The following is a 26,954-nucleotide window of genomic DNA, read 5'->3' as shown; positions in this document are numbered from 1 at the left end:
TAGGCATTGCAATAGTGAAAATTTTATTTAATAGTTATTCACTACCCGAACTTGTAAAACTTAAATACACTGCACCCTGTCCTTAGGGTTATCTAGAGCCTACCTTAGATGTGGCTTATATTATTAAAATGTTTGGGCCTGGCAAGAGGGTTACCTTGCCAGGTCGACTTGACAGTCTAAAACTGCACACACAGTCTCTGCAATGGAAGGCCAGAGACATGTTTCAAGGCCAACTAATGTGGGTTGCACAATACGTGCTGCAGGCCCACTAGTAGCATTTAATTCGCAGGCCCTGGGCTCATAAAGTGCACTCTACTAGGGTCTTTTAAGTAAAGTAAATCAGCCAATTGAAGATAAGCTAAATGTTTCCATGTTTTAGGTAAAGAGCACATACATTTAGCACTGGTCAGGGTGGTAAAGAGCTGAGAATCTTAAAGCCAGCAAAAATGAAGTTAGCCATATGGCAGTTCAGAGGGCAAAAAGTGAGTGGAAACCATGCTAAGGATGCCAGATCTAACAGAATCTAGCACTGTCTGTGCATAAACATTTAATTTTATTCTCCTAAGTGTGTTTTGTGCCTAAATGTGCTGCCACAGTCCATTGAATATGAACCTAGTAAAATTTTGGAACACAAATTGGAATGTGTGTATAAACTGAAATGGCCAATAGATTTGGCACCAAATGGTGATTTTTCACCCAAAACACCAAATGTTTTTCTGTAGCACTACTGATATTGCACCCAGGGTATTTTTCACATTCTTGAACATCTTGCAGCATTGATGATTTTACTTCTAAATGTATATGAATCCTTTTTAATAGATGGAAACCTAATTGTTAATTTCACTATTGTTCGATATAATACTTAGGAAATTCCTTATGATTTTTTTTGTTGTGCTTCTTGTGTTTTTGGATCTCCAGATGCCTTTTCGGTATTTTGAAAGGAAGGAACATTCTTCAATTTATCAGAAATACATGATCCGGGAGCCAGAAGAGATGCGCAGTATTATCTTCTCCTACCTAGAAAAGAAGGTAAGAGGAAGTTAACAGCAGTCTTGAAATGGTAAGTGTGAGTGCATTGGCAATCACATTTATAAAAATGTACTAAAACTGCAACTTTCACTGAATGGAGATGGTTAAAGGTTCCATAACTGTGTATGTTGAATTGATAACATTGTTTTGGATAATGTAGGTGTAACTTCTAGATTAAAAAGGTTATTTGAGAATTTTAGAAACTTAGCAGGAATTTTTTTAATGTTTTACATTTTTTTAAACAAGTTAAATGTTATCAATGTTTGGTTAAACTTAGTATACAAATATCTTTTATGTATCATATCAACAAATAACCTTCTTAAAAAGTGAAAAGTGAAAGATTTCAATTCAGAAAATATCTTTAGCTCCTCCAAGATGTTGGAATTCTTGCTACAAATGAATGCAAGCTTCAAACAAATCTAGATGGCAAGGATTGCAGAAAGGAAAAAAATGAACGAAATAAACTACATCTATAAATAAAAAGGCCTAATTTTTGTAAGTACACCATGTTTTCTTCATCAGAAAAATTGCAGATGGATAATCAATCTGCCTCATCCTGATGAGCAGCACATTTAAACCAAATGGTAAATGCTAATCAGATCTGACATTTATTGTATCTTGTATTTTCAAGAGTACAACATTTGAAATAAGATTGTAAAAGCAAAAGACTGAAGTACAGATGCAAGGTTGCAAACTAACATGTGCAAATTTCATGCTGACTGGTTTGTGATATGGACTTCATTTTGCGATGTAATGAGTGTACTATTTACTCACATCACAAACTGGTGATTTACCAGGATTACCAAAACATAGCGCCAAATGAAGAATAATTAGACAGAAAGCCTTCTACATCATGCTGCAAGTGCCTGAGATAGATCTCCATCCATGCATGTACACTTATTCCAAGTGAACATGATTTTAAAATAATCTTGCAAAAAGGGCTATTTTTAAAGAACAATGCTCACTTCAAATGAATTGCATCAGCATTGGGTGCGGGAAGCATGCAATGGTCACTAGGGCTGCTGGTCCTTTGAGTCTGCCTCACATGATTCTCAAAAGGAAACCTCCCCCACAGGGACAGCTCAACCATTTCAAATCAGTTTCCATTCCAACATGGTAGTCAGCACCTGATCAGTGGATTTCAATCACAATTCTCACAAACCAGACAGATCATTGTCCAAGCTCTGGTTCTTACCAGATTGGACTATGCCAGCTCTCTGCTCTTGGGTGTAAATCAGGCAGAACTAGCTCGCCTTCAGAGGGTGCAAAATGTGGCGGCCAGGATGCTGGTCGGCCTTCCGAAGTTTGTCTCTGCCCGTCGAACTATTCAAGATCTTCATTGGTTGCCTGTTGGGCAAAGAATTAAATTTAAAGCTCTTTGTTTAGCTTTTAAAATTCTTAAGTCAGCCTCCCCCCCTATCCTTTCGCAGACAATCCTTCATTATGTCCCTTCCAGAGCCCTTCGATCCTCAGGGTTAAATCTTGCCATTGTGCCACGCTTTAAAAGAGCTAGAATGGGTTGACGTTCTTTTTCAGTGTTGGCGGCAGCTCTCTGGAACTCTTTGCCTGCTCCTCTCCGCTCCATCCCTGATCTGCTTCCTTTTAGGAAGGCATTAAAAACCTTCCTATTTTCTACAGTCTAGTCCCATTCCTACCTGGTCATTTTTGCTGTGTTGTGTTCTACCATCTCCTAAAGCGCCGGGACGCCACTTGGCTGCGGCATCTGCGCGCTATATAAAAATAAAATAACATAACATAACATAACATAACTATTGCGGCATAGGATTTCAATTGCACAATAAGAAGTGCTACACTTTTCACTCCCTCTTCTCTTTGCAGTTTGTAACTTGCCACAGAAGTAAGTTTTTTACATTTCAAAGAGCCGTTTGCAGTCACATATACTACATGCTCACATGCTCTGAAATTGAAAATATTTTAAGGCAATTTCCCTAAAGTCTTGTGGTAGTAGCAGTTCAGGCTGGAGTGTTCCTCAAAGGAGCAGCCTAACAGCTGTTTTGCAAATGTCTAGGTCCACACTGAGGTGGCATGGTGAGCAAAAGAACAATGTGTTGGGATGCTACCCCGAGCGATTGCAGTGGTTAGACAAATTACAAACATTTCTTTTGGGTGTTTGTTGTCCACCCTACGTGACAAAGGCATACCCAAACATGGCACACTGTGCCACTGGAATCAATCTATACCTGGCTGATGAACCCTTGTCAGGGTGAAACCAGTCCTAGAGTGCTTGTGCTCTGTCTTGGAAGTTCAGGCTTCATGATTCCCATGAGGAGCAGGGTCAAAGCATATGGCTGAGTTCAAACTGAGGTGGCATGGTGAGCAAAAGAAGGATGGGATGAGATGCTACCCTGAGTGATTGACAATGACTAGACAATTTGCAAGCTTTCCTCCCATCAACTTTTGTGTGTTACAAAATTACTATTACCATGTCCCTATAGTGGCAAGGCCTAACAAGCTATTTTCAATGTGGCAAGCCTAACTGATCAGTGTAGGAAGCCAGAGTGCAGAATATTAGTATTGATGACTCAGGAAAGAGACCCGCTAGAACAATAATCAAACAACTGTTTTAATAGATATTTAAAATTAATGGTTAGGTTAGCCTTTTAATAAATATGAATGAAAAACATTTTTTGTTTAAAGTTTCCACTTTCCTGCCTGAAGTTCGTGTAGGCTAATTTGCAGTTACTTTACAGCAAATCCCAGCCTGTGCTCAGCACAGAAAGAGGTGTGAAATCCCTCCAGTGGTGCACAATAGGCTGATCTGAATGTCAGAGATGACTCATCTGAGCACTATAGAAAAGCCAGTGCTAAATAGAGCCTGAAAGTTCTGATCAGCAACTTGTTTAACTTTGGCAGGCGTGAACTGGAGAGAAGATAGTGGCAGGATCATTCTGTTGTATCCCCTGTACATTTGCTCAAAGCCCCTGCTTTTCTCCTGAAAACGTGTTTCTCTGTGTGTGCCTGTGTCAAACTGTATTTTATATTAGATGTGGGAGAACACTAGTATGGAGGACACCATAGTGCACTCCTCTACACACCTATAACACCCAGAGCCAAGGTTTAATGTGGCCGAAGACTTATTGAAAGTGCCCTGATACATGGCATTTCGGAAAATTTAGTAAGGCAAATGGAAATTCCTGAAAATGTGGGAAGTCGCCTGAACAGAATACTTTCAGGATCCAAGGAAAAACATAGGACAACTAAATCTGTTGTTGGTGACCTATGAGCAGTTCTGCAGTAAGGGACATATTCCCCTTTGTACATAGGACAGAGAAGTGGACTCAATGGATCATTTGGCTGTAAAGACACAACAAGCTGTAAGAACCTTTTTCCCTGGACAGCCTGGAGTTGCAACTGGACCTGGACTGCACTTTTCTGGTGGCCTTTGCTGGAGAGAGTCAGGGTCACAAAATGCTGCCTCTGAGGCCCCGGGAGCCATAGACGTGGCCCATAAGAGCTGATCAAGAAAACCTGATAAGATAACGGAAGGAAAATAATCTTTGACTTGAATGAATCTGGTGGGTGAACTTAACCTGTGATCCACTGCAGTCAGCCATAGGTCCTGGTCTACTGTGATCATAGACCATCATTGGCAACAGGGGCGTAACACAGGCCCCCTCAGCCCCCATGGTGCGGGGGGCCACAAGCTCCAGGGGGTCCCCTCAGCATTGCAGTCTGGCCAGAGAGCTCCTGATGGAGCCCGGAGGGGGCCCCTCCATGTACCTTGAAGGGAGGCCCCATCAATTTACGTTATGCTAGTGATTGGCTCTTAGTGCTTTTTGGCACTATTTCTAATTAAAACCTTAAAAAATCAAATTTTTGGATCCCCTTATTGGATTGTTGTTGTTTTGGTGAATTTTACTTATTTAATTTTACTTAATTGGTAAGTTTTGGATTGTTATTTCTTGGTGTTTTAACTTTACTACTGTTTATGAACTGCATTAATACTTTAGTCATTGCCCTAAGTTAAGAATGTCTGCCCTGTGCCACAGCTATCAGTGCATTGAGCAAAGGAGAATTTAGGGCCACTTGCATCAAAAGAAAAAACGGTCATAAAAGGGCAGATTTTCAGAATCTGCCCCTTTCTGACCTGTATTTTTGCATTTGGGATGCATCTTCACAAATGCATAAATCGCAATTTAATGAATCGCAAAATGTACGATTACTTAAATTTCTATTGCATTTAAGGAATTGCAAATTGCGATGTCTCAAACGCAATGCATGATGCCATTGAAAATAGCAATTTCGCTTTCAGGGGACCACATTTCCGTCAAATGAAACTTGACGGTAATTTGCAAAAACTTTGAAAAACACATTAAAGTGCATTTTTCAAAGTTCCTGGTTACACACACGCATGCCCTTGGGGCATGTGTGTGCACAACATGTGTTCACATTACAATTTCAGGGGTGCAACAGGGTGTCCTTTTGGCACCCTTATACCCTTGAAATTGCATGCTCAATTTGCGAGTACCTATTTGGTACTCAAAAATTGCGCATGCCGATCACATTCATTCCTATGAGGCTTTAGGCCCATAGGAATGAATGGGAAGCGATTCCCAAATTGCAACTCGCTATTTGCGAGCCACAATTAACGAATTTGTAGGAATCACAATTTTATTTGCGATTCCTACATGGATAGGCAATAGTAATTCTTTAATTGCGATTCCTTAAAAATCGCAATTAAAGAATCACTATTGACTTCTTTGATGCATGTGCACCTTAGTGATTTTAAGGGTTTACTCTGACTAGAGTTGTGATTATTCCTTGAGGTGGGCACCAACCCACTTAGTCGTCCAGTTTCCTACAATAGAAATCCCAAAATCAGACACATTATTGGAGATCCGAGGGCCAAAGGAAATTAAGCATCTAAATAACACTATCATATGGAAATGCAGCTTCATACCCACACTCAAGAAAGAGAAACAATCATAGAGAGTGCTAACAGTTAGGAAAAGGGATTTTACCAAGTCAAGTATTTTAGTGGTGCTAGCCTACCAATCTGAGAAAAATGCTTTATTCTTAACATTGATGAATTAGCAAGTGATTGTCAGAATACATATTGAATAATCAAAGAGTAAAAAGCACCACACGCTATCATGAACTAAGAGAAGCAATAAAAAGAGTCATCACTTTGAGTATGGTACGAAAACGGAAGTTAGGAATCAGTACACAATCTACAACAATGCGCCTAGAAGATTCCAACTGAAAGCAAAACAAAGAGATATTAATGGCACACCATGCAAAGAAACTGGAAGATATATTTTACATGATTGATAAAATTATAACCATGCTGCTGGTGAACAACATACCAGAATTAGGCAAACAAACACACCCTTCCCAGTCACACAAAATATAAAGGTCCCAAGAAAATGAGGTTTTCAGCTTGGAACCACTATCTCAAACAAGAACGCGGAGACAAGAAACCCAATTACTCTTCATTAACAGTCTGTACGAAAACCCTTCTGCAGCTGCTTAGAGCTACTAATACTTTTACTTAAACTAAGTACAGAAGTAAAAAAACTAAGGTCAGAAATTGTTGTATTAACCAACAAGGATATCACATGCATTAGACAATGCACGACTCAAATATTTTTACAAGCCTAACCAACATTAACCAAGAGGACAAAGGGATAGCCAGGAAACAAACCAAAACAAAATCCCACCAACAAAGACACTAAACGTTAAGCAATATAGCAGACTGTCATTAATGAACATGCTGAATCAAAAACAAAGGGGCATATCAACAAGGGCTGAAGATATAATTATTGCCGCTTTGGCATCAGTTTTCAGGCAAAAAGCGGCGATAATCATATTGCATTATTTGCAAGGGCATACTAGCGCGTGTTTCCTTGATTCAGCTTCCGTTTTGTTCACGCCTCGCTTTGCATCTCTAATGAGATACAAAGGAGGCGTGCCTAACAAAATAGCATGGGAACATATCGCTACCCTGCTTCGTGATATCATCAACGAAGGGTAGCGATTATTTTAGTCCTGTTAACTATGCCTTAACGCAGGAATTTAGCGTCTGTTAAATTCTTGACTAAGGCTAAGCTAACATGGGAGGTGGATTATGGTGATACGACCACAGGGTCGTATCACCAAGGCTATCTCCGTTTTGGGTGCAACATCGCTGGTTTTTCAGTGAAGTTGGCCCATTTCCCTGGAATATTATCTCCCTGGAGCAACACGTTGTTAATAAAGGGTTACCAGGGAGATACATTCCGGCGATAGACGGCGATAAATAAACAAGCGCTAAGCACGTTTTGCGTTTATTTATCGCCGTCCTAGTAAATATGCCCGACAGACCTTGAAGCATGAGCCAAGACAATCTGCTCAAAGTCAGACAACCAGCTGAGAAGGCAAATCAGCAGACAGCTCGTGGAGTAACATAAGATGATTGCTTGTTCCAAAAACATTTTCATAGTCAATCGAGAAAGAGGTACTGCAAGCCTCCCTAGATGTGATTAACATTACAATACAATTATGACTCCATCTATATCACTGACACCCCAAAAGGTCCACAAACACAGTTAACAACCATGGACAGTACTGAATAACATATGGCCTGAAGAAAAAATTCAGAGGACAAACAGAATGGTCGCCAGGAAAAAAATACAACTTGATAGAGTTTCAAAGCTAAAAATAGTATTTTTGTTTATCTGGAGTTAATCCTGGACATCAACATGAGCTTGGAGGTACTCATCAGGAAGTCAATTGAAACATCAGAGGCACTATGTAACACCTTCCTCCAGATTGTACGCTGACATAGAAATAGATTTCCGTGATTTTAGTCAACAAAGCTTGGAAAATTAATTCTGCAATCAGCCCAGCATCTAAATACACACTGGCAAACACTCTGGGACTTGCAACAGAAACAACAGGCTTGGATGGCAAAATGTCAGCAACAAAAATATAAGTCATACAAGAATATGGCAAAAATCTCATCAACAAAAATATATAGTTTACATATCTGGAGGGCTAGACACAAAGGATACTTTCACTTGTGATAAAGTTCCACGTGTAGGGTTACCCTTACACTTTTTAGGTTTCGCATGCACAGAGCTTGTGAAAAGTCTTGTGATCAATATATCTAAAAAAGGGCTCAAAACCTACTCTTATTTTTCATTATTTGTGTGCTTGCCACTTTGTTTTTCTCAGTTTCTCTTGGTGGTAGCATGCGATTTCCTGGTATTCTCTGTGTGTTTTTTTTATTCGTGGAAGTTAGCCTAAGTACTCCTTTTCATCTGCTTTTTTCTACCATTTTTTTTTCTTTGGTGAGCAAGCTTTTTTGGCGGCTGTGTGCGATTTGTGCTGCTTCCTTTGAACGTTTCCTCCTTTTATGGCACTACATTTACCTTCGTGCACAAACGTGTTTAGCGACTGCATGGTATTTATTGCAGCTCAGCTTCATTTTTTAATGCGTTCCTCTCTTCACCCCTGCCTTTTCTCTCACTCTTACTGCTACATTTCACTCTTGTTCGTTGTCTGTTTTTCCCATGCTGTCCATTGTTTCCTAACCACCACACTCCTCAATCACCTTGATTCCAGGCTTCGATATTACCACGTTCATAAGAAAGCCAACGTCAGGTTTCAAAAACATATTTAAGCAGACAGAATGTGTTTTTTTTTTTCATGCATGGAAACTAACCACACATTATAAATGAATCCGTCAGAGATGTGGCTTTGCTTTACACTCCGTGCTCATCATCATGACAAATGACATTCTTCATTGCGAGGAAAAGATGTGGCAAAATGGACAGTTCTACTGACTTTTGAACTGTGGGACCCAGTTCGAATGTTGACGTCATCTCATCATCCTCATCCTGGGATTGCCGACATCCACAACAGCTTCGGCGCACCACACACGCACCCAACCGTCGAACCAACGCACCCCACCGCCACCCTCCGCACCTGGACCCCGGTGACCACCGAAGACACAGCCCGCGTGATGAACACCATCCACTCCGGATCCCCGACTGACCCCTGCCCCCACCACGTCTTCAACAAGGCCGACTCCACCATCGCACCCCAACTCCGAGACGTCATCAACACCTCCTTCAACACCGCCACCTTCCCGGAGAGGCGAATGGATCCCTCGACGCCTCGCAGTCCGGTTTCAGAGCCAACCACAGCACCGAGACCGCCCTCATCGCAGCCACCGACGACATCCGAGCCCTGCTCGACAACGGGGAAACAGCGGCACTCATCCTCCTGGACCTCTCCGCAGCGTTCAACACTGTCTGCCACCGAACCCTAGTCCAACGCCTCAGCAACTCCGGCATCCAAGAGAAGGCACTGAAGTGGATCATCTCGTTCCTTGTCGAAAGAACACAGAGAGTCCGCCTCCTCCCGTTTCGATGCGAGGCCACTGAAGTCATCTGCGGCGTCCCGCAAGGATCATCACTCAGCCCCACCCTCTTCAACGTCTACATGAGACCTCTCGCCACCATCGCACGCCAACACAACCTCAATATCATCTCCTACGCCGACGACACCCAGCTGATCCTCTCCCTCACCAGAGACCCCGACACCGCCAGAACCAGCCTCCACGAAGGGATGAAAGACGTCGCCGAGTGGATGAAGAACAGCCGCCTGAAACTGAACTCCCTCATCCTGGGACCATCACCCTCCGCCTGGGACGACTCCTGGTGGCCCCCAGCCCTGGGCACCGCCCCCAAGCCTACAGACCACGCACGTAACCTGGGATTCATCCTAGACTGCTCCCTCTCGATGACCTGACAGGTCAACGCCGTCTCCTCTTCATGCTTTCACACCCTCCGCATGCTCCGCAAGATCTTCCGATGGATCCCGACCGAAAGCCACCCAGGCCCTCGTCACCAGCCGACTGGACTACGGAAACACCCTCTACGCCGGAACCACAGCCAAGCTACAGAAAAGACTCCAACGCATCCAGAACGCCTCCGCCCGACTCATCCTGGACATCCCCCGACGCAACCACATCTCCGGCCACCTGAGGAACCTGCACTGGCTCCCCGTCAACAAGAGGATCACGTTCAGGCTCCTCACCCACCCACACAAGTCTCTCCACGACCTGGGCCCCAAGTACCTCAACGACCGTCTGACCTTCCACACACCCACCCGCCAGCTACGGTCTGCTAGTCTCGCCCTCGCCGCCATACCACGCATCCGAAGAGCCGCCGCCGGAGGCAGATCCTTCTCCTACCTGGCGGCCAAGACATGGAACTCCCTCCCCATCCACCTCGGGCAGACCCAGGACCACCTCTCCTTCAGGAAGCAACTGAAGACCTGGCTGTCGAGCAGTAGTACACCCCCTCCCCAAGCGCCTTGAGACCCTTCCGGGTGAGTAGAGCGCTATACAAGTGTCATGATTGATTAATTGATTGATTGATTGATTGACTAAAGGGCAGATGGATTTACAAGAACAGCCAGGTTTTCAGATGTTTACGGAATGTCAAGAGGTTGGTTTCCCTGAGGAAGGTGAGAGGGAGGGAGTTCCAGAGCCTGGAGGCGTTGTAGGAAAAGAGGTGGCCTCCTGTCCGTCCCTTCTTAATTCTTGGGGGGTCTGCAAGGTAGAGATCGTCAGAGAGTAACTTTCTATTGGCTTTATATGGTTTGACCAGTTTTTTAAGATGGGGGACCCTTGCCCTGAAAGATTTTATGTGTGTTGCAAAGGGCTTTAAAATGAATTCTCTCCTGTATCGGGAGCCAATGGAGTGATCTTAAGGGATTTAGAGTCTCTACAGGCGTGGCTGACGGACAGGCTGAATGATCTAGCCCCGGTGATGGCCCCCCGGTTAACATCTAAACGGGTCTCTGCCCCTTGATTTACTGAAGCACTGTCGGCTTCTCGACGGCAGTGCAAGGTGGCCGAGAGGATGTGGTGCTCACAGTATGACTCCGCGGCCAGGCTTGCCTACAGGTCCATGGTTAAAGTATACCATCGTGATATCCTCCTTGAAAAAAAAGGCTATTTCGCTAGGGGGATAGAGGCTGCCTCTAATTCGTGGAAGGAGATTTTCACCATTGTTAGGGAATTTACGGCCCGCGTTCTATTTCGACCCAGGCCGCCCCTACTGAGTCGTGGGTTTCTGCCCTTGCCAATTTTTTTACAACCAAGATAAAATGAATTCAGGATTCCTTTCCCTCAAGGATGGCCGAAGTACGCCCCAGCCTCGGGGACGGGTCAGTTCCATCGGCCCCCCTGATTCTGTCTTGGCAGACTTTCCGCCTATTTCAGCTTCTTCATCATTGGAAATTCTGGCCAACCTGAAATCGGGGTCGCCTCTGGACCCATGTCCGGCCAAATTCCTGGCGAAGATGGCGGCAGTTGTGAATCCGTTGGCAAACCCACTTTTGAATCTCTCCTTGAGCCAGGGGGCGGTCCCGCAGGCCTGGAAGCAGGCGATGGTTATTCCCCTCCTTAAGAAGCCTGGCCTAGATCCTGAGGCTTTGGCCAATTACAGGCCTATCTCTCTCCTCCCCGCACTGGCCAAAATCTTGGAGAAGCACGTACATATCGTGCTTTCCGATTTTTTGGAAACTCACGACCTGCTTCATCCCACTCAATCTGGCTTCCGCCCCAATCTAAGCACGGAGACGGCGCTTTTGGAGGTGTCTGAAGCCATTAAGGAGGTACTGGATTCGGGAGGCAAGGCTATGCTCGTAATGCTTGATCTGTCGGCGGCCTTTGACACCGTCCCCCACGAGGGTCTCCTCGCCAGACTTCAGGAGATCGGTCTGAGGGGGACGGTGCTCAGCTGGTTTAGATCTTTTTTGGCTGGCCGTCGACAAATGGTCTGGGCCTCCCCCAGCTCTGCCGTGATGCCGCCTTTGGGAGTCGGAGTCCCGCAGGGCTCTGTTTTGAGTCCGACTCTCTTCAACATCTTTATGACCCCTCTGGCGGCACTGGCGGAGTCTCTTGGGGCCCAGATCGCATCCTATGCCGACGATACCCAGCTCCTCTCCACGTGCGGGAAAGGAGAAGATTTTGATGGAGAGAGTATCCGTGAGTGCCTTGGGGCTGTTTTTAAATGGTTCCAGCTTAACAGCCTCAAATGCAACTCAGATAAGTCTGAGGTACTCTTTTTCGGCTGTACATCTGACCCAGACTGGCAGGGATGGTGGCCTGCCAACATGTTTCCTCCAGCGCGTTCGTCCCAGCTGGCTAAGAATCTGGGGATCAAGATCGACAATGGTCTGACGTTGAGATCTCAGATCCTTGGTCTCACAGGAACATGCTTCGGCCTCCTCAAGATGCTCCGGAAGTTTCTTCCTTTGCTCTCAGAAGAGCATAGGAAGACCACGGTGCAGGCCTTAATCGGCTCAAGATTAGACTACGCCAACGTCCTATATCTGGGCCTACCGGAGTATCTCCTACAACGGCTGCAGGTGGTCCAGAACGCGGCCGCATTGGGCCATTTTCGGCCTGCATAGGCGAGCCAGAGCCTCCGGCCTTTTGCAGTCGCTTCACTGGCTGCCCATCCGGAAGCGGATAGTTTTTAAGGCCTTGACCTTGGCCCACAAGGCTTTCCACGCTTCGGGAGCAAAATATCTCCAACGGAGGCTCGCCTTTTACCGCCCGGCCCGATCTTTGCGATCCGAATCATTGTTCCTTGCGGTGGTCCCTCGAGTAAAAAAGGCCCGCATTGGGGGTCGCTCTTTTAGGTTGTTGGCACCACAGCTTTGGAACGCTCTGCCTTTGACATTACGCAGCACCTCTAATTTGCTGACATTTAGGAAGGGCCTTAAAACTTGGCTTTTTGCCCTCTAGTGTCCTCTAGTGTGCCCTCTCTCTCTGCTTGTTGAGTCCTGTTTATTTTATTGTGTTGTGTTTTTCTTTTATGAGCTGCCAAATAAAAGCGCCGGGACACTCCAATGGAGTAGCCGCGCGCTATAAAAGACCAAATTAAAATAACATAACATAACATAACATTAAGTCAGGCTTAGCCGAGCACCGGTGTTTGGTGCTTGTAAGGAGTCTTGCTGCCGCATTCTGTACTACTGAAGCTTAGCCGTAACTGATTTAGGGGCGCCCAAATATAGGGCATTACCGTAGTCCATTCTGGAAAGGATGAGCGCCTGAATTAGGAGCTTTCTACATTGTCAAGGTAGGAGGGTTATTATTTTACGCGTAGTTCAGAGCAGACCGTAGCAGACAGCCGCGGTTTTCCTTGCTTGGGTTTTGAAAGTGAGGTCTAGCCAAATGCCCAGGCTTTTTAAGGTACACAACAGTATAGACATATATGGCTCTAGCCCCTGAAAACATTACTGCTGCCAAAACGGAAACAGTAGGAAGAACATTCGAATTCAGAACACAGTGTTACATTGTTCTAAGATTTTCTGTCACACAGGATGTTTCAAGTTCAATTAAGGTTGCACAAGTCTTCAGTGAGATACAACACTTGTAGATTATTGCAGGGTTTCATTCTGTCTCTACTATTGTATAACATATACCTAATCTCTCTAGCCGGTTGATTTTATTTATATGATGCTCATATAACAGCCAGGTTTAAGGACCGTCATTTAAATACTACAGTAAAACTGAGTGAAGTCCAGAGTTCAACAAATTTGAACCATTAACCTGAATAGGTGAAAAACAGAGATTCTTGGAATTAGAAATTAGGGGCCTCATTTATGAGTCCTTGCGTCAGTTTTGCGCTTCCGATGCGTCCCTTTTTGGGACGCATCGGTGGCGTAAAACATGCCTCCTGTTGCGCACTATTTACAAAGTGACGCATCTAAGCAGATGCGTCACTTTGTAAACCCCTGCACTACATTATACCTGCGTCAGGTATAATGTATGCAGAGGGGGGCGGTCCCCCGCAAAAAGCCTCGTAATAGTGACGCAGTGAAATCTATGAGATTTCACTGCATCACTTTTAAGACGCTGTTGCGTCAAAATCTTGCGCCTGCCTCACAGCAGGCGTAAGACTGACGCAAGCCCTTTCACATGGGGCTTTCCCCATGTGAAAGGACGCATTGCTGGAGTTGCGTCACTTTTGTGACACACTCCAGCAATGCGTCACTTTTGCGCTTACAGATACATCAGAAATACTGACGTATCTGTAACTCCTTGCGCCATGATGCTTCATATTATAAATATGACGCATCAATCATGACGCAAGGAGTGTGCAATGAAAAGTGACGCATCGCTGTTTTCACACACTTCAGCGATGCGTCACTTTTCATAAATGAGGCCCTAGGATTTTTGTTGGCAGAAGTATTCACCCTGTCCAAGCAGGAACCACAATCCTAGTCAGAGTAAGTCACAAACACACCCTAAAGTATCCTGTGCTTGCTTGGAACAGAGCAGTCAGGCTTAATTTAAGGAGTAATGTGTAAAGTATTTGTGCAACACTTCAAATAGTAACACAGTGAAAACACCACAAAATGTCTCTACACCAAGTTAGAAAAATAGGACTTAAAGATATAAACTCCAAACATCCAATAAGTAGGACTTGAGACGTGAATTTTTAACCGGGGGCCGTCATGCGTCACGGTAGGCGTGTGCGTAGGACGGCCGGGGGCCATCCGAATTCTGCCCACGCGTTAATTCTCCCGAAATGACACTTTGTGGAAGGGGTTAAAGAATAAACAGTAAAAAAGTGCTTAGAAGAAATAAGCGCATATTTGAGATGTCTGGTTGCGCTGGACTTGGCATAAGTCAAACGTTCAGGCAGATGCAGGGACCCACTTAGGCCCTATGAACAAAAGTACCTTTATCCTGGTTTTGTCGTTGATGTCGAGGAAGATGAGAGATGCAGCCGAAGTTCTTCATCAGTTCCGATCCCACATCAGAAGGAGATATGTCAGTTTTCTCCATGCTAAGTCGGTGATGAGTTGGTTCTGAGGGAGATCCACAGGTCCCAAATGCAATGCTTAAGTTCTGCTCATTCCTGTAGCAGGGGATTTGTTGCTTGAGAGGACAGAGCACTATTTTGGAGACAATGTGCCTGGTCGGCTCCATACAATGCTGGTTCCAATGAGGATGAGTGGGTTGCCTTAAGAAGCAGATTTGATACCCAATTCCAAGGGTCCAGGATTGCAGTTCCACAATTTGGCAGGGCAGAATCACAAATGGCAGTGTCCAGGTGTGGGTAATATGGACATCTTTAATGTCCCTGAGACTTCAAATCAGGAGGCAAGCCAGCAAGTACTTACAGTAACTTTGAGTTCCAGTAATGCAGGGTCAATTTTTCTTACCCAGACAGAGGAACACCTGGCAGGAAGGCAGCACAGCAAGGTCGGAGTCCGGCAAGGCAGCAGTCCAGCAGGGTCCAGGCCATCAGTAGCACAGCAATTGTTTTCCAAGTAGATTCTTCACAGGCCCAAAAGTATACTGAAGTAGTGGTGTTAAAGGTCCATTAAGTATATCCAGTTATGCCTTCGAAGTGGGGCAGACTTCAAAGAAATGTATTTGAACTGCAGAGCAGTCCTTGCTTCCTGCCCCGGCTCCAGACTCACTACTTGAGGGTATGCAGCCTTTTGTATGGGAATAAGACACAGCTTATTCAGGTGTAAGTGTGAGGCTGTGCCCAACTATCACATTCCATTCTGCCTAGGATAACCATTAGGATGTGGATGACCCATCAAGTGACACCTAAGACCCTACTGTCTAGAGGAAATACAAAAATCCACCAGTCACCCAACCCAGATGTGTATTTAGAGAGGAGGTAGCATCCACAAAATGGTTAAGTAAGAAAATGCCAACTTTCTCAAAAAAGGCATTTTCTGAACTGCAATCTAAAAATCCGACTTCACCATGTGTTGGGACTTAAAATTGTGAGTTCAGAGACATCAAACAGTCTTTCTCTTCACAATTGGGGATTAAACTTGAAAGATGTAATAAGGCAATCCCAATGTTATCCTTTTAGAGAGATACGTCTTGCAGCAGTGATATATGAATTTAGAAGTTTCTCACTACTAGGGCATGTAAAACTTAAATCTACTTGTCCTGCCTGTTAGATACAATGCACCCTGCACTGTGGGTTACCCAGGGCCTAACTTGGGTTTGTATGTATAAAAAGAGTAGGTGTAGGCCTCTCAAGAAGTTTATCTTGCCAGGTCGACATGGCAGTGTCAACCCCACAGTAATGGCAGGCCGAGCCATGGTTATCGGGCTACTTAAGTCGGTGGCACAAAGAGTGCTGTAGTCCCACTAGCAGCAATTAATTTACATGCCCTCAGCACATGTATTGCACTTTACTTGGGGCTTATAAGTAAATTAAATATGGCAATTAGGGATGAGCTTATATTACCGTTTCTAGGGGAGAGAACTTAAGCACTTTAGCACTGGTTATAACAGGATAGGTACACAGAGTCCTAAAGCCAGCACATAGTAGGTCAGAAAAATAGAGGTGGTAGGCAAAACGTTATTGAAACCCTTGACCCCACTTCCATTCAAGTTCTGGTGAGATAGTCAAAAGCTAGCTCGCTTCCTGACACCAATGGTAAAAAGTCTAAAATTAAAAGTTCAAATGGTGAAGAAAACATTTCTATTTGTATTGCTCTTCTTGAAACACGTGCTGCATGTATGTTACAATCTTAAATGTGTTTACATCATCACAGTTGAACTATTATAATTCCATCTACCTGGCTCACCCTGACTATTTAATAAGGACATTGCAATTGATCCCAAATTTTGCAGGGAAACAAGCCAAATGTGCATAATATAAACAGCAAGGGCAGTGACACAATGGTTGCTGCACTACACAAGAAAGGCACATGGCCTGCGGGCAGATTTACTTGGATTTTGGTCTGTGCATCGCTTTGAGTACACCACGATGTTCCACAATGGGAAATGACCATCACCCATAGACTTTCATCATGTATGGGTGCAGAAAAACAAATGTGCATCACTCCAGTGACTGGCAGTTGTTTTTCATACATGGGCAGTCCATGTGGTAGGGTTTTCAATGTATAAACATTGCTAAAGTAACTACATCCTATGATTGAATGCTTCATTCCATAGTGCCTGAAAGGAACTCGGTGGACTTGATCAGAGAAGGACCAGCTTTTTATTTTCAGGTGAGATGAAGTTTTAAGGGCCATAAGGGTCCACATACGACTGCAACCTGATATCAAGTAAAAGGAGCACCATCACCCCATCATTTGGCATATGACGCACCCATATAGTGGGAGGAGACACAGAACATGATCTACCAGGCTGAACCCAATGGTAAATATTGACCTGATGGAGATGAATACCATGGCCTAGTGGGGAACACCTATTTAAAACCTGTGCATCCGTATGTTACACTCATGCTACCTGACCCATCACCATATTGTCACTGACAGCCCTTTCTAGAGTGCTGTGTCTCAACACGGGGAGGACATAGGTCTGCGGGGGACATATGACCCTGACTTATACTGCCCCCACACCATTATCCTGGCTGGTGGCAGTGAGCATTGGGGCTGACATGTTCTTGGAATCATTTTACTATAACAAACTTTAAACAAGCCTGAAGAAGAGGGAGACTAAGGGCCCGATGTAGGTAAATCCCATTTACAGATTTTGAAATACCGAATCCTACCGAATCGGTATTCAAAAATCGGTAAATGGGATGTAGGTCCCAACATCTGGATTCGTTACCGAATCTTTAACAATTCTTTAATTACCGATTCGGTAAATACCGAATCGGTAATGCCCATTCATTCCTATGGGCTTTGAAGCCCATAGGAATGATTAGGCATTACCGATTCGGTATTTACCGAATCGGTAATTAAAGAATTCACAAGGGTGCAGGGGGTGTCACTTTGACACCCTCTAGCACCCCCAAAACGGGCATGTGTGCAATGTGGCACACAGACATGCCCTAAGGGCACGTCTGTCTGTCACATGGCACATGTGTACATGCACAGATGTGCATGTACACAGGAATCGTTTTTTTACCATGGATTTGTATTCCATGGTAAAATACCGATTCTTTTGTCGATGTGCTGATGGAACATTGGCTACCTACATTGCATTTTCGGTAGTTCTACCGAATCGTCATCATTACCGAATCGGTAAATATTACCGATTGGGTAACTACCGATTCGGAAATGATAACGATTCGGTAAAATTACCGAAAATGTGCCCCTACATCTCGATAGCCCTTTACCGATCGGAAACGGCCGAAAATCGGTATTTTCGGCCGATTCCGATCGATAAAGGGCTACCTACATCGGCCCTTAGTGTTTGCTATACAAATGTAGACCATGGGATATGTGTCGGCGATACCTCTGACATCCTCTCTATCCCTATCCACCTACTCTCAAACACAAATGCCAATAGGCAGAATGATGCCCCAACTTCTTGTTACAGAAGTAGTGGCATGCAGAAACTGTGGCAGGATGGCATATAAAACATCACATTAGAAACAATGATGCATGAATGTATTAAAATCAAAACTAAATTGGACTCAATCTAAGAAGACACAAAGATAATGACTTGTGAGTTTAAATTATTAAGATTAGACATGGATGTTTTAGAAACGTTACTAAAGAAAGCTAAAAGAAAGATGATGACCTGAGATGACCATATGGTCACACTTGAAAGAGACCCAATAGCAGAGGTAGGGCAAATGCGAAGAAAGGTCATAGAGATACAAGACTAGAGCCGTAAGAACAATGTAAGATTCATGAAAGTACCAGAAGGCTCAGAGACTGAAATATATAACGCTTCTTTGCTACTTTCTGACCAGGGATTAATGTAATGTATCAAATCAAATGTATCTTTATTGTTTGATTACTTAAATCCATAACAATTTTAAAAATATGTAATTCATGTATACAAAAAACAAGGTTTTAAAAGACACAAATTGATCCTGGCGGAGTGCAATGATCTTACTTAAAAAAGCGTTGCGATTACAAAGTCTCAAAATTGATTAATAGCCTATAATGTTTGAATCCTTGGTTATCAAAACGGTCATGATGTCACTTTGAAAATCTGGAAAGGGACTGCTAGACACATATTTACGAAGAGTCATAGAAGAAGGTATGAGCAATTAATATTGGGCGAGAAGCAATGTTCGAATTAACGACAAGGGATGATCAGGGGTTCATAAATTGGTCAAAGGACGGCATGGTGGTGCAACCAGAGGGAGGGAGATTTGCGGCCCTGTTTTTCTCAAGTGTTTTGGCTGCTCTGGTAACAAATTTGGTGAACCGAATGTTCACCAAAGTTTTCTTAGTTCATGGCAGCTATTATAGCCTGTCGGCATGTGCGAGCCCCAAGTTTATTCTATTTGTCCCGCAATAAGTCCCTTTTGTCATTGAGTAATGTGGGACATACGCAGGATATATGCTCCATTGATTCAGAGTGGTAGCCGCACTCCTACATTCAATGCTAACACTAGGGCACCGCCATTCAGGTAGGTGCTTTAAAAAAGGCCATTCTCCCATGCTCTGGGTCTTAAACTTTAGCTTCCAAAAAAGTGCAAACGTACTTGATAAATAAGATGATTCAACCCTGGTTTAAAGTCTGAAATAACCGCCCAGACGTGTTTCCTTCTAAAAAGTTGTGCTATATGAGAACGAAAAGATCACAGCTGGATACTTCTCTTGATGACCGACGTTAACGCCAGCTGAGAACGATTTGTTCCCCAGTATTCCTTAACACAGAGTAACTACAGGGAATGGTCCACATGGCGCCAATGTTTTTGGCTGGATTGACTGATCGATATATATACATTTTTTTAACATTATTTTTATTGATTATCAAATTCGACATAACCATCTCAGTTATCATTGGTCACTGTAAGATAAGCAAGTATTTGTCATGTAAAAATCACATTAATATTGAATAAAACAGATGGCACTACCTGGTCTCGAAGCAATGATTATATAACATACATTCTGAACGCATGAGATAAAGTAAACCTATGTCTGGAGAGTCCCTCCAAGTCTATTGTTGAAGCAAGCTGTGTCTGAGGAGCTAGTAGGGTCACGAACCTAAAGAAGCATAACTATACTGAGGTGGTGTGTGAGCGGAAGTGGTAACCACTGCAGTGCTGGGTGATATCTAATATGACTTGTTTGCGGGTGTAGCAGTTGATTTATCCAACAAGAATCCACCTGTTAGGGTGATGAGTTCCCTACTGGGGCGGGGAGCACATAGTGTTTTTAAAATACCCCTCACACACAAAAAGGACCCTTGGTGTCATGCTTGATCATCGGGGTTTTTGCACCCCTCAACGGGATGTGGCGGGCTACGACCTACGACTACGCGGGAGCACTGATCACAAAGACTATGCGTGGTGCGTGTGAGGGTTGTGTGTGAGTATGTGGTGGAGCAATTTAAGTGAGTGAATGGTTAAAAAGTGCCTGGCTCGTGGGGTAAGTCAAATACATTTTAATGAGCCCCCGGGCTGGTACTGTTAAAAGGATGCAGGTTGAGGTGATTATGTGATATTAAGCACATCACCTCTTGGATGCGTCGACATGTTTCGGAGATCAACTCCTTCTTCAGGATGGGGTGCACCACACCCCACCTTACTCACGTTTTCCTAAGTAAAAAGTGTATTTACAAAAGAGTGAAAATATAGTACTGCAATGTGCCTACAAAGTAAATAGAGTTCTCTGCTAATATGCAAACAACCTAAAGAAAAAGAAAGGAACAAAAGGAACACAGATGTAGTATTCTGCTCCTCAACATTTCACATAGTACAGTGACCTGTAATAAAAAATTGTATAAATATATATATATATATATAGTGTGGGATCATTTAGACAAATGTTGTCTTACTACTCGTGCTGGTGACCCTGTACAAAAAGGGGGGGACAAAGACATTACAGACACACATGAAACATAAAACATACTCTCTAGAGGATTTGACCTGTAGTGCCCCTAGGACATAACTTCTAGCGTGGACTATCAAAAATAATAAAGAGGGTAAAAAGCATACTTTCTTATTCTTGGTTCAATGCCTCATGAGCCTCCAAACATTGGGGGTTACTCTGGCCCAGTGCTCCTGTAAGTTATACATGGTATAAGTATTGCTGGTACTTACAGGCTAGTGACTCATTACCCGATGTCTCCATGATCACATACTCACCAGTTACAGCAGTAGTAATTTCCTTGCTCCCCCAAACGCGGCTCCGCTGAGAATGCGGTAGTGTGGTGGAGGGGCGGTATTTATAGTGCTTAAGGCCTCCCTTTCATAGTAATTCATAGTAATTAGTAGCCTAATTGGACCTGTCGGAAGGGCCTTTTATGGGTATTCTGCCGGCGCGCTACATGGAAGTCTTGTCAGAGGCTGTGTTTGTAGTTCTAAAAGCCAGAAGCTGAAGCACGTGTGCGGCAAGGAAGAGTCATTTACTCCCGGGTGCTAATAGACGGGTTTTGTTACCACAGAGGGGGCGCACGTGTATCGACAGAACACGTGTAACGCCCTCATGGGGAAAATGCCAAACAGGTGCTTGTTGGTTGTTGAAGCACATTAATACACCAAGTATGTTTGAAAAAAGTTTGCAAACAAAATACATAAGACTTGGTTGTTACTGGGTGAGAACCATAATAGTAATCATGGGGGAATAAACATATGTGGAAATAAACAATATGTGAGGGGGCAATGGTCATAAAAATCAGAACAGGAGAGAGTATCCTTATTCGTTTTGGGACTCTGTTTTTAGGTTTCGCCTGGCGTCCGCTGTGCAGCAGCATTCGCGTAGGCGAAATCTTATGTTAGAACAGTATGTGCCTTAGTCCCGCCTCTCTCTTCCATTGGCTAGCTCCATAAATGGAGGCTAGCCATTGGAAGAGAGATCTGTCCGTCATTGTCCGAGGCGATTCATGGGCGTTCCGGTGATTTTTTCCCTCTCCGCCCCACTGTGAACGTCATTGCGGCGGTGGGCGGATGTTTTTTATTTTTTTCTCTCGGCATGTTTTGGCCTTTTTGGACGTGTCTTTTGAAGGGGTGGGCTGCGCACTGAGGCCGCTGGCCGATGTCGGACGAGCTGCAGACGGCAGGAGTCACCGCAGCAGTGTGGTGTCGGTTGCGAGCTGCAGACGGCAGGAGTCACCGCAGCGGGGGTGTACCTCTGTCCTTGCCTGGCTCTACTTCTGTGACTCTCCCTTGTCTGTAGACGCCTGAGCTTGATCTCTTCACCGCCTGAGTGAAGGCTGTGGTGGCACATAACGGCCTCTGGGAACTGCTTCTGACAATCAGAGAGTACCTGGAAGTGCCAGAGTAGGCTTCCAGAAAAGTGGGTACGTTTGAGCGTATTTTTTCAAGGAATTCCTAACCCAAATAGTTTCATTCTCGTAGCCGACCTCTTTAGTCTGTGAATGAAGGTCACATGTTTGTATTTCTCGTTTAATGTTCCGTTCCACATTCTTAAGGGCCCTGTTTGGTGAGAGGGATAAGGCGACCATGAAAGTATTCTCCCGCTCGTCTGCTTTGCCACATGTTATATCTGCAGATATAGGGCTTCGAAATGAGTCGGCCGCCATTTCTGAGCCACATTATCATTACCGGTCATTTTCGCTGACATTTACCAGCTGCTTTGATTTGTGGGTCAGGGGCAGTTGTGGAGGGGTGAGCAAGGGCCTGGAAGGGCAGAAAAGACGCTAGGGGAGAAGTATCTGCTCGTTCTGTGGCGCTGCAGAGACGGGGAAGTTGCTGGGCATACCTATGCCCGCAACCCATGCCCGTCTCCAGCCACAGTGTTAGTCTGGGCTTGCTGCTGTCCTGCCCCCCCTGTTAGTGCTTGCTGTCCTACCTTCCCCCGCACCCCCTCCCGCGTCTCCATTCCCACCCCCCCTCCATTGCTTCTTTAATGTTCCGTTCCACATTCTTAAGGGCCCTGTTTGGTGAGAGGGATAAGGCGAACATGAAAGTATTCTCCCACTCGTCTGCTTTGCCACATGTTATATCTGCAGATATAGTGCTTCGAAATGAGTCGGCTGCCATTTCTGAGCCACATTATCATAACCGGTCATTTCCGCTGACATTTACCAGCTGCTTTGATTTGTGGGTCAGGGGCAGTTGTGGAGGGGTGAGCAAGGGCCTGGAACGGCAGAAAAGATGCTAGTGGAGAAGTATTGTCTCGTCCCGTGGCGCTGCAGAGACGGGGCAGTTGCTGGGCATACCTCTGCCCGCAACCCATGCCCGTCTCCAGCCACAGTGTTAGTCTGGGCTTGCTGCTGTCCTGCCCCCCCCCCTTGTTCGTGCTTGCTGACCTGCCTTCCCCCTCCCCCCTCCCGCTGTCCGTGACTCCGTTTCCACCCCCCCTCCATTGCTTTTTTAATGTTCCGTTCCACATTCTTAAGGGCCCTGTTTGGTGAGAGGGATAAGGCGGGGCAGTTACTGGGCATACCTCTGCCCGCAACCCATGCCCGTCTCCAGCCACAGTGTTAGTCTGGGCGGAGCTTGTTAAAGTGGCCACTGTTAACTTCCGGTCGGGAGACACAGGAGGATGGAGAGGGTGCCCTAAAGCAACGCAAAGTAGCACTGTGCACTACTTTGCACCCATGAGACGTGCCTTTGCACCCACCCAAAGATTTTCATTCTAATAAACTTACATTGGTTAAAAGGGATATGCATCCAAAAATTACGCTCCTTGATGCACGCGTAAAGTTGGAGTAAATATGTATTTTCTCCAAATCTTTTAAACCTTTCCACGTGTGCTTCACCTTACAACACACATACAAAGTGGTAACCTGTTTAACTTTGTCAAGGCAAATAATTATGTGCCAAAAGAATTAAAAAAATATGCTTCACAGCATGCACACACCCTTGCACTGCAGTGCAAGGCTGTGTACATTGGCGCAAGGCAGCCTAAGGTTCACCAGCACTAGAGGAGAGACCACAGCAGCATCATATCTCTTGTGATATGGTGCTGTTGGTCTGTCCTCTAGTGCTGATATATCTTAGTAGATTTGGTGGTGTTGTGCTCTCTCCATTTCTTGCAAAACAGTGCAGCAACTTTGTTTGCTATACTGTGGGAAAACTTATTAAATCTGCCACTTTGTTCTTCCATAACAAGCACTCTTAACATCTAATACCTACCAGTGTGGATGACATGTGACTCTTACACTTGGTCGGCCTCATTGTCTGGGTGTGTGTGTGTGTGTGTGTGGCTCTGGGTGTGTGTGTGTGTGTGTGGCTCTGGGTGTGTGTGTGTGTGTGGCTCTGGGTCTGGGTGTGTGTGTGGCTCTGGGTGTGTGTGTGGCTCTGGGTGTGTGTGTGTGTGTCTCTGTGTGTGTGTGTGTGTGTGGCTGGCTCTGGGTGTGTGTGTGTGGTCTGTGTGTGTGTGTGTGGTAGTAACTGCTGTCTGCTGAGCTCGTCCGTAGGGTACAATAGATCTCACATTTGCGAGAGATTAAGCTAATGGCAATGTAAATGACAATACCATTTATTTATCTGTTTTCAAAACCAACACATAAGTACAAATGTTGTCATTTACAATGCCAATAGCTCTAACTTTTCCAAAGGCGAAACCATTGCATTGTAAATGCCTATTTAAATGACAAGTGTCAAAGTTGGCCTCATGGAGGGATATACAAAATCAATATCATATAGAAAGGAATGCAAGGTGGCAGGCCTGAGCCACTATGGAGGTATTGGTAAATGTAGTTAGGATGCAGGTAACTATTCAAAGGAGTTGGCCCCACGGGATTTCGTCGTTAAGCCCTTCAATGTGGGTGCCCAGAAAGAATACCCAGCGGTGTTCCTTTTGGAACAACCCAGTCTCTGTCTGTAGTTGTTCAATCACCGTCCATTTGATGTCATTCACACAATGTTTGGATTCCAAAAAATGCGTTGCCATTTTTGTGGTACTTTTTTTGCATCTGATGTTGCGTTTATGTTCATTCATACGTGTTTTGATTGCTCTAGTTGTCATTCCTACTTATTCCAGTGCGCATGGGCATGTGATCATGTACATCACGTTCTTGCTTTTACAGGTGGTCAGTTTTCTTTGTTCCCATGTTGTACCATTTCTGAAGGTTAAATGTCTTTTGGTTAGGTGCCAAATACTACTGTTGCCGCATGGGAAGTGTCCTTGTATTCCATGCATGGATGGTGTATGTGGTTGACATTCTTTTGGGCGAGTATGGACTATTATGTCCCTCAGATTCCTTCCACGTCTATGTGCGAACATTGGTTTTTCAAGAACCAGTTCCCGGCAGGTAAGAATCCGCCAGTTTTTATTAATGATTTTAGAAACCTCATTGGAGTGTGTGTTGTATGTTGTCACACAGACTTGTCTTTTTTGGTTGTTGTCTATTTTAGTCTTTTCCTCCAAGAGGGCGTCTCTGTTGTTGTTCCTCGCCCGTTTCATTGCTGCATCAATTATGGGGTCTGGATACTGCCTCAGTTGTAGCTTCGTTTTTAGGTCCTTTAACTGTGTTTTGAACTGTGCAACGTCAGTCGCAATTTCGCCTTAGGCGAAGTAATTGGCCATAGGGTAAGTTTTCTCGTCGGTGATGAGGGTGGAAACTGTCAAACCTTAGCAAGCAGTTCCTGGCAGTAGGTTTGAAATGAGGAGTGTTTTTAAATGTGCCTGCTTCTGGGTAGATATTCAGATCTAGGAATACCAGGGATTCATTGGAGACAGAGCTTGTGAACTTGAGGAACGGTCTGAATATGTTCTAGGTAGCGTAGTCAACGTCTAATACCAGGAAGACACATCAGGGGAGAGGAGCCAGATATCGATCCTCGTCCATGTGTTGTGTTGTCCTGAAGAATGTGTGAAATTTGTGAGTAGGGTTGCACCTGTGCCATATGTCCATCAATGAAAACTGGTCGCATAGTTCAAGCAGGGCGTGCCGCGCTCGAGGCTTCGTATCTGGTGAGGCTGAAGTACTGTCCAAATTGGGGTTGAGAAGGAGGGTGATATCCCCACCCATTATAATCAGACTCGGTTCTAATTTGGAGAGAAGTGTGTGCAGTGTATGGAAGAATTCCGGGGAGTCAGTGTTAGGAGCGTATTCACACAGCAATGTGACCCTATAGCCCATCATGGATCCTGTGCCAATAGTATACCGGCCCTCCTTATCATTGACAACTAACTGGCAGCTAAAGGGGATCCTTATGTGCATGAGAATCACTGTTCCTCTGGCATAGTTACTAAAATTAGCAAAGTACCTGTGGGCACCCCACCTCGAAGCAAAATGCGCAGTGTCTGAAACCGGTTAGTGTGTTTATTGCAGGAAGGCAATATCTGTATTATGCCTGATCAACTAATGCACCACCTGTTGTCTTTTATGGCTGTTATTGAGACCTCAGACATTCCAGGACAGCAAAGACAAATTGGAAGGACCATTAATCAAACCCGGCTGTGCCGTCCGTGAACTTTAAGGAGCCTAACGAGATCGAGTTTCAAATGAAAAACAGTGATCCAAAACAAATACCAACAATGACGATAATCAATAATGAAGGCAGTATAACATTCTTGTGCCCCCCCACCACCCAGCCTCACTGAAATAAAGGTAAGGCATACCCCAACCTGCAAACAAAAAAGTACCAAATTGTTGTGCAGTGAAGCAGAGCTATGTCAAAGAGGTACATCAGGACCAAGAAGAACAAACCCAAGGTTTCCACCAATGGAGGTGGCAATGCCACGTCAGGCAACCAACTGTGAAGTATATCTTGAACTGCGACATAATATAATCCCCACTCAGACTAAGAACAGTAAAGGGCAATAGTACGTCAATATCTCCCAACACCGGAGCCACTATGAGGAGGAGATGGGCAACCTCTGTCTTCATGCAACTGTTCATTGTTACCCTTATATGTGCAACAGAATTCTTGGAGCTTGGTCGGATTGTCAAAAATTCTTACCCGGCTCCCACCTCAACCCTGAGCAGTGCAGGATATAGTATGCTGTATTTGAGGTCAAGATTTTGAAGCGTGGCCTTCACTCTGGTATAATTGTGCCTGGCTTCTTGCACCATAACAGTACAGTCCGGATAAAGTGTGACTTTGGAACCCTGCCAGATA

At 44.7% G+C, this 26,954-nt stretch overlaps 1 protein-coding gene across 1 annotated transcript in view; it reads left to right on the top strand.

Moving 5' to 3' along the window:
- The first annotated feature begins 918 nt into the window (after nucleotides 1–918).
- The window catches only part of LOC144769618 (putative methyltransferase DDB_G0268948), a 302,277-nt gene continuing 276,241 nt past the window's right edge, over nucleotides 919–26,954 (top strand). The window contains exon 1 of the mRNA XM_078653782.1: nucleotides 919–1,029. Coding sequence (XP_078509908.1) covers nucleotides 919–1,029 — 111 coding nt within the window. The remainder of the gene's footprint in view (nucleotides 1,030–26,954) is intronic.

This window comes from Lissotriton helveticus, chromosome 7, assembly GCF_964261635.1.
Source record: "Lissotriton helveticus chromosome 7, aLisHel1.1, whole genome shotgun sequence".
NCBI lineage: Eukaryota > Metazoa > Chordata > Amphibia > Caudata > Salamandridae > Lissotriton > Lissotriton helveticus.
Note: the sequence above shows the minus strand (reverse complement) of the source record. Positions and strands in the feature narration are given on the sequence as shown.